General features: G+C 41.9%; 1 protein-coding gene across 3 annotated transcripts in view; it reads left to right on the forward strand.

The window, feature by feature from the left end:
- The window catches only part of LOC123995243 (ras-related protein Rab-32-like), a 30255-nt gene extending 21725 nt beyond the window's left edge, over window positions 1-8530 (forward strand). For all 3 annotated transcript variants that reach the window (XM_046298703.1, XM_046298704.1, XM_046298705.1), the window contains one exon: window positions 7168-8530. In XM_046298703.1, the coding sequence (XP_046154659.1) occupies window positions 7168-7384 (217 nt within the window). In that variant the 3' untranslated portion in view covers window positions 7385-8530. The remainder of the gene's footprint in view (window positions 1-7167) is intronic.
- The last annotated feature ends 246 nt before the right edge of the window (window positions 8531-8776 follow it).

Below are 8776 nucleotides of genomic sequence, written 5' to 3' on the forward strand. Positions count from 1 at the left end.
TCCGATATTTTACTTGGCCTGCCACTTCTGGCCTTAACAAGAACTGTGCCTGTGGTCTTCCATTTCCTCACTATGTTCCTCACAGTGGACACTGACAGCTTAAATCTCTGCGATAGCTTTTTGTAGCCTTCCTCTAAACCATAATGTTGAACAATCTTTGTTTTCAGGTCATTTGAATGACTTGACTGATTTAATTTCAACTTAATATTGCTACACTAAAAATCTTTGTCTGGACAATACCCCAGTACTCAGCTTTTATTAGAAAATGAATGGCATGCCACTGTGATCATTACTCTGTGACAACAGAGTAAATTATTATGCAGCCTCAGAGGGGTGCCCAAACTTTTTCATACGACAGTATGTATGCTGAACACTAATATAAATGCAACATGTAGAGTGTTGGTCCCATGTTTCATGAGCTGAAATAAAAGATCCCAGAAATGTTCCATATGCACAAAAAGCTTATTTATCTAAAATGTTGTGCACAAAAATTCTTTACATCCCTGTAAAAGAACATTTCTCCTTTGCCAAGATAATCCATCCCCCTGGCATCTCCATCCATGTGGCATATCAAGAAGCTGATTAAACAGCATGATCATTACACAGGTGCACCTTGTGCTGGTTACAATAAAATGTGCAGTTTAGTCGCACAACACAATGTCATCTGTTTTCACTTTGTCATTATGGGGTATTGTGTGTATTGATAAGGAAAAAAATATATAATTGAATCCATATTAGAAAATGTGGAAAAAGGGGTCTGTATACTTTCTGAATGTACTGCAATCGTCTCTCTGTGTGAAAATTAGGTCAACTGGGGTCTGCCTGTCATGAAGCATTGGAGGGAACTCTCTCTCTGTCTCTCTGTCTCTCTGTCTCTCTCTGTCTCTCTCTCTCTCTCTCTCTGTCTCTGTCTCTCTGTCTCTCTGTCTCTCTGTCTCTCTGTCTCTGTCTCTCTCTCTCTGTCTCTCTCTCTCTGTCTCGCTCTCTGTCTCGCTCTCTGTCTCTCTCTCTGTCTCGCTCTCTGTCTCTCTCTGTCTCTCTGTTTGTGCGCGCCTCAATTCACTGGGGCTTTAGGTTTCTGCTTGCCCCTGTCACCTCAATTCTAATGCCCCCACAAGTCACCAACCCTGGGTAAATGACAGTTACCTCTCACACATGTCCCCCTGCAGTGTCCCTGTCCCCGACACACAGTAGCACCATTCCAGACAGACACTGTACCAGGTCTGAGCAAGGGGTCACGCACACCAATGAAACAATATGGTGTATGTGTTTGAGCAGAGTTTGTTTAGGCAGTTGTAGCATTTACGCATGCGTGCACACACACACACTGGGACATCCCCATTCCCTAGCCCAGTGGTTTCCAACCTTTTTAGGTTACTGCACCACCAACAGATGTTTTTCTCTGCATGGAGAACCCCTGAAATACCCCTTCCTATGCATTTTACCAGTAGGTCTATGGCCTCATGAGTCTTCTCAAGTACCCCCAGTGGATAGGTAGTCCTGGTTGGGAACCACTGCGCTAGCCCATGGGGAGACCTTTTAGAGCCACACAAACTCTGTGTCTTTATCAGCTTTGAGGATGTGATACCCTCAGCGTTTCCCAGCTCTAATCCTGAGCTGTTAGACCTGTAAGAGCGTAGACATGTCCTTTGACTGATCATAGCGTGTGCCACTAGAAACCAAAGCAGGCCACTGCTCTTTCAGCCCCATCTCTGCTATAGGAGAGAATTCACCCCTGCAGAATCGGTCAAGTCCAACCTTATACAGATACTCATAATAGGCCATCATGTGTTGAATCTTGTAGCACAAATCATATTCATATCCAATGTAATATGGCCTTCATAAAGCCACCTTGATTGTTGCAACAGCTTGATGGTCAAATACTGATGTACTGTAGAAGGTTCTGTGCTTTAAACTTGATTTCCTGTGTAATTTCTCATAGGATCACCTATTAACCTTCATTGTGAGAAAGTCTATCTATGTCTGTTCAAAGCCTTGAGAATTGTGTGTGTGTGTGTGTGTGTGTGTGTGATTGTATGCAGTAAGCACTTCTGTCAAACAGTTCAACAGAATGGCAAACATTAGCCTTCAGGCAATTTCAGCCTTCGTGAAACGCAAAATGTCCCTGCTTGCTGAATTTACTTTTCTGTCATCACCTGCAGCTGTGCATACACGTGTGTGTGTGTGTGTGTTCACGTGAGTGACAGAAGGTGTGCTAGTACCCAGCATGCACCAGCACATGTTCCTGAGATAAATAACTCTATTAGGGGACATAACTCAGATGGTTGGCATGGAGCTCTGGCTGTGAAGGTACGTACCACACGTGTGTTTTAGAGACATGTCTGCTCTTATTTTGTGCTGAACCTCGATTCCAACAACCATCTCCTGAAATATGAGACTCAAGGGAAATATCACTCTCTCTCTTTCTGCTTCTCGCTGTCTTTCTCTATTTACCTCTCTCCATCAGTCCCCCTCCTTCTCTCCCTTTCTCCTTCCCTTCCTCGTCTGTCTTTCTCTCCCTCTCTAACATGAAAGGCTCTCTGAAGAGCTCACCAGCCTCATGTTTCTGAATTACTGAGGAATTCTGAAGAAACTACTTGGCTCTAGGGAACCGACCGCAGATAGACTGTAGCAACCAGGAAAAATAGACTCAAAACAACAAACAAAACGCTAGTTGAACTTGTTACAAGACAAAGTATACCACCCCACGTTCATGGACACACATGCAGTTTGCACAATCATTTGCCCTAGACATTCACACTTCAGTTGATGCTCAGTAATGCATTGGCCACGTTAGCCATACAGGATTCATCTTTTTATTATACATGTTTTTTTTGTATTGAATTATCAAAACATACAATCTACCTGCAATGTAGCCACTCAACAATTCCATTTAGTCATCTAGCAGACACTCCCATCCAGAGCGACCCACAGGAGCAACCAGGGTCAAGTGCCCCTCCCCACACAGTTCACCGAGAGATGCCCCTCAACCATCCGAGATCTCCCCTTCCATTACTATATGGACTTCGCTTTGTGCACGGGGCATGTTGAAGCAGAAAGGGCCTTCCCCAAACTGTTGCCACAAAGTTGGGAGCACAGAATCGTCTAGAATGTCATTGTATGCTGTAGGAACTAAGGAGCCTAGCCCAAACCATGAAAAACAGCCCCAGACCATTATTCCTACTCCACCACTCTTTACAGTTGGCACTATGCATTGGAGAAGGTAGTGATCTCCTGGCATCCGCCAAACTCAGATTTGTCCGTCGGACTGCCAGATGGTGATGCGTGATTTATCACTCCAGAGAACTCGTTTCCACTGCTCCAGAGTCCAATGGCAGCAAGCTTTATACCACTCTAGCCGATGCTTGGCATTGTGCATGGTGATCCTAGGCTTGTGTGCGGCTGCTCGGTCATGGAAACCCATTTCATAAAGCTCCCGATGAACAGTTATTGTGCTGACATTTCTTCCAGAGGGAGTTTGGAACTCTGTAGTGAGTTGCAACCGAGGACAGACAATTTTTACTCGCTTCAGCACTCGGCGGTCAAGTTCTGTGAGCTTGTGTGGCCTACCACTTCGCGGCTGAGCTGCTGTTGCTCCTAGACGTTTCCACTTCACAATAACAGCACTTACAGTTGACTGGGGCAGCTCTAGTAGGGCAGAAATGTTACGAACTGACTTGTTGGAAAGGTGGCATATGCCGGTGCCACATTGAAAGTCACTGAGCTTTTCAGTAAGGCCATTCTATTGTCATTGTTTGTCTATGGAGATTGCAGGGATGTGTGCTCAATTGTATACACCTGTCAAAAATGGATGTGACTGAAATAGATGATTCCACTCATTTGAAATGGTGTCCACATACACTATATATACAAAAGTATCTTTCAACAATGCTGTGATGTTTAACATGCAGTTTGAATCTATCAAATAATAGAATCCACAGATTGTGAGTTGAAGATAAATACTTAGTATATTACTAATTTACTGAACAGGTCTCTCCAAATCTCCCAACAATGCTATTTCTACAGTCAATTTTACATTTAATATTACGCTTTTTCAGTCATTCCTGAACCTGAAACCAGAAACAGGCTACATGAGGGCAATACCAGACAAATGGTCTATTGATTCAGTACAACAAAATCTGCAGAGCTGCTGTGATTCTATGCCCCAAATATTCAAAACATTTCTATATATAGTTTTAGCTAAAAAGCACAGTCTTGAATCTTGCAACGTTTTATATATCAACTCATACACCTTGTACCATGTAAATCGGTATATCAAAAATCTCTTCCCAGCTATTTTGCAATCTGAATGGCACAGCCGTCAACATCCTGGTCCTCAAAATGAAACCGGTATACTTTCCTATTTAATATATTTTTGTTATTCTGACCGTTTTGTTTTGGGGGGGTAGTGCTGTAATCTTGGATTGAGCAGACCTTCCCATACAATTCCGATAGCTCCATGAAAGACAGAACTCTACCATTCTAATATAATTTAAAAACCAAATAATTATTTGTTAAAATATATTTTCTGGGGGAAGAAATTGCTCTGCATTGCTGGTTTGAAAAAGAGATACTTTGAACAAGGTTTCATTTTCAATTAATCGAAAATGAGACTGCAATCTGCACAAAGGCAATTTTTAAACAAGGGATGAGCTTTTCTTAGTATCTACTTGAGAACCATTTTGGGTTAAAGTAAAACTTTTGTATAAGTGAAGCTTTTAGAGGTTTAGTGCTTTTACATTTAATAATCTCAGCCTACCCAGTTCATATTCATTTTATAGATAGGCACGCTTCATCTGGTCTGGTTTAGCGTTCCAGATAAAGTGAAATATGATTTGAATAACGAATCAGGAGTAGGCAGCGCCATAAGTGAGTAAACTGAGATATGACTAAGGAGTTAATCTGTGTAATTTTCCCATTAAATAGACAGGTATTTACCTCAGGATCTTGTCTATTTTTACTAGTTTTCTATTGAAATTCATTGTAGAGAGCTTATTTATAGCTTCTGTGAAATGAATACCAAGTACATCTACTTCAGTCAGCCCATTTATAGGTAAGCTGCAGGGTAATATAAAAAGGTTGTGTTTTTAAAGATAAAATACATAATATGGTACACTTAGCATAATTAGGTTTTAGTCCAGAGAGGCCAGAAAAGTTATATCTTCAATGAGACATTTCAGGGATCTTTCTTGCAGACTTAATATAGAACTTCAGTCAACGGCATACATGGACACCTTTGTTTTTAAGCCTTGGATTTCTAATCCTCTAATGTTGTTATTTGATCTGATTTTAATAGCTAGCATTTCGAAGGCCATAATGAATAGATATGGTGACCACTGACAACCTTGTTTAACTCCTCTTCACAGTTCAAAACTATCTGAGAAGTAGCCGCTATTTACTATTTTACACATGGGTTTGCTATACATTTGAAGAAGAGATTCACCAAGATTAGGAAAATCCAGGCATTTATATATATATACAATCCATATATAAAAAGCCTTTAAAAAATATTTTATGAATACCAGGCCTGGCTTCTTAGATGTTTCTTCTTCTATTTCTAGTAGTTGTTATACAGTATATTGTCTCCAATGTATCATTCATGTCAAAAAAACTGTCTGATCAGGATGAATAAAATCTGGTATAACCTCTAATTCTGAGTGTTAGGCATTTCACTACCTTGAACATTTAAATATTTACTGTGAACACTGAGGCTGTACCTGCTTTTAAGTTACAATTGTAACAGTGGCCAAGTAGGCGACTGGCTATTTGATCATAATGAAAGCCTACCAGAGTGTTGCCTACTATCAAAAACAATGGCTAAAATGCATCCCGTAACATTTTAACATGGAAATAGCTGTTCTCATTCAGCCTAAAGTAGCAGCCAATGTGTTGTGTTCAATGTAGGCCTACATTCCATGAGACTTTTGGAAAAAAAAAACATGCAGAGCTTGACATTAACCTGTTTATCCACTTGTCTTTCAGACAAGGAGGTGACTGAAAATGTTGTTTGATGCAAGAAACCGCTTTACAAAGTAAAATGCATTATTTTCATGCCCTATGAGCTAAATCTGCACATGTGGCTACATGCAGCTCTCGCTTTGATCTTAAAACAAGTGCATCTACTCACAACCGCTCATGCTGTAAACACAGTCCAGTTCAATGTAAATGGCACAGATCCAATAATGGCAATGGTCTATTTGCATATAGGCCTACTGCAGCTCTGAATTGTTTATGCCACACTGGTCTGTGTAGACGAGTATGGGCTGAGTAGTGCATGTCAATGCAATAGAATCCTACTCCGATGCGTTCTGCCTACAACAACATCTCTTGCATAGTTCATTTGTTTTGGTATGTTGCATTGAAAGTGGGTAATATTGAGCTGATTCGATCACAATTGCCACAGTAAAGGAAAACGTTGATTAGTGTCGATTTAACTAGGAGTGGTCACCAACCTTTTCTGAGTCAAAATGCAAGCCGAGATCTACGATTGACCCACAGTTCCACACGGTGACATGATATCATTGACGTGACGTGCAAATGAGCAATAGAAAACCGATTGCACATTTTTTTTGGGCGGGGGCCCAGTGCCGCCCCCGGCAAGATGGCGGCTGTCCATGTCGCCTATACCTAAATCCGCCACTGCTCTATGGGCTAATATTTCTCTGCGGCAGTCCCGGGGGCGCGTGCACAGCTTAGAGGGAAAATTGGTCACCCTGTGAAGCGTTGGCCAAGCATTCAGAAGCACGCCTTAGGCTACAGTCCCTAAAGGTTGGGGAAGGCACACGGGGTCACATGACTTTCTGTGACATCTTGTGGTCAGGACATCAACTGTTGGACAGCTCAGAGGAGACCCTGCATCGTTCCATAATTTTTTTCATTTTCTCTACCATAAACTTCATCCATGTCATGGGGAAGGTGGTCACAGCTGAGAACATAACATCTTTTACATGGATAGAGGAGAAAGCTAGAGAAATAACCAGTGGTTTATATATTTTTTTGACTAATGTTCTTTGTAACAAATGGATGCGGCCAAACCGGTTTCACCAATGTTGCACCTCATTAGGTAACTGCCAAAACCAATATCCACCAGCAACTGTATTCGTGTTTTCATGTGAATTGATATGACCTTTAACCCTAAGCCTGTTGACTTTGTTTTACCTTTCCCAGGACAACATCAACGTGGATGAGGCAGCTCGGTTCCTGGTGGAGAACATCCTGCTCAATGACAAGGGCCTGCCGTACGAGGAGAGCAACGGAGACCGCATCAAACTGGACCAGGAGACGATGGCTGCCGAGAGTAAGTCAGGCTGCTGCTAGCAGTGAGGACTCCTTCTGTGTCCACCCTCCGGCTCGCACCCCAGCCCGCCTCACACAGAAGGCCTAGAGGTCAAGGACTGGGTCTCCGAGCGCCCCCTACCGCAGCCCTCAGCTCCTGTCTCTACTATCACAACAGGGGCTGCTGTTCAGGGAGGGTGTGACCCTGAACCCAATTCCTCACTCTAAGCTGTCATTACTATGGACTTCCTAACTTCTAACCCCCCCCCATGCGGAAGGGGTACTGTCCAGGGAGTGGGTCCCGGCAGATCTCAACCCACTGACTCTGGACCCTGCCAACCCCATCCCAACACGTTTCCCCCCTCCTTGCCCCCAGACGTGATCTAGTGCCCTCCCTGATGCTCTGTGTTATGAGGCTCTGGTTGTGGAAGACAGGGGAGCACCCTGATGGAGGTGACATTAGATATAGAAACTTACCCTCTTACCATTACCAGTATGTTCTCGTTGTTCTGACACTGTTGTCACAATTACGCTTGTAACTGTCATGTTTCATATGGTGCCAAGAGGTTTAAAAAGAATAATAATGTTAAGGTGTAAACAAAGGTGGGACTAAGGCTGTGGTATAACTAATACGTTTTTGTCTGTTTTTTTATCATGATGATCTGTGTAATGTTTGAGTGTTCTAGACAATGCTAGTCACACAAATAAGTCTTGAAAGAAACAAAAAATAACAGAGGGTACCATAGGATAGATCAGTTTTAATATTGCAGATAATTTGATAGAATCTAAAATCTAATAGTTTGCATAATTTCTAATCCTGTTTATTTTTACCCAACACTACCACCCCTCCCCAGATTGGAGTAAACTCACGAACCACAATACTTTATCTGCTCAACAATACTTATACTGCTACTTACAGCTTTCACATGTCCGGTGCATGTAGTTAACTAATTATACATATATTCCTCATTTCCTCTTTCTGCAGTTGCTGGATTTTCACTTGATGTCTTTGTGATAGATGTACTCTTTCGTACTAAGAGGTGTATTTTTTTAAACATTGTGTTTGATCATGGATGTATAATTCCTTGTGAGGTACAAAAAGCATCAGGCAGGGGAGTGAACCATCCCTCTGCCCAGGAAGTTGAGTATCATAGGCAAGTGTAAAAGCTTTTTTAAAGTGCTGGGTCTATCAAATGTATGTGACATTATACATTGAATCAACTACAAGAACAAAAAATAAAACATTTTAATTGCATGTTTTGTCATCTCGGCTTAATCCTTTATTAGTGACAATATTTAACAGAATTGAATTGAAAGTGTGTGTTAATGAAAACACTAGTAGGAGGTGATCCCTCAAGGCTCAACATAGGAGGAACTGAATGTGATCAGAGAAATGGAAATTCACGTTATAAAATGTTTCACAACATAATTCGTTCCCATAGCAACGATTAAATACAATACAGTGCCACTGACACGGCCTGCAACGAAAACATGCGGTCTC

Source organism: Oncorhynchus gorbuscha, linkage group LG14, assembly GCF_021184085.1.
Source record: "Oncorhynchus gorbuscha isolate QuinsamMale2020 ecotype Even-year linkage group LG14, OgorEven_v1.0, whole genome shotgun sequence".
Taxonomy (NCBI): domain Eukaryota; kingdom Metazoa; phylum Chordata; class Actinopteri; order Salmoniformes; family Salmonidae; genus Oncorhynchus; species Oncorhynchus gorbuscha.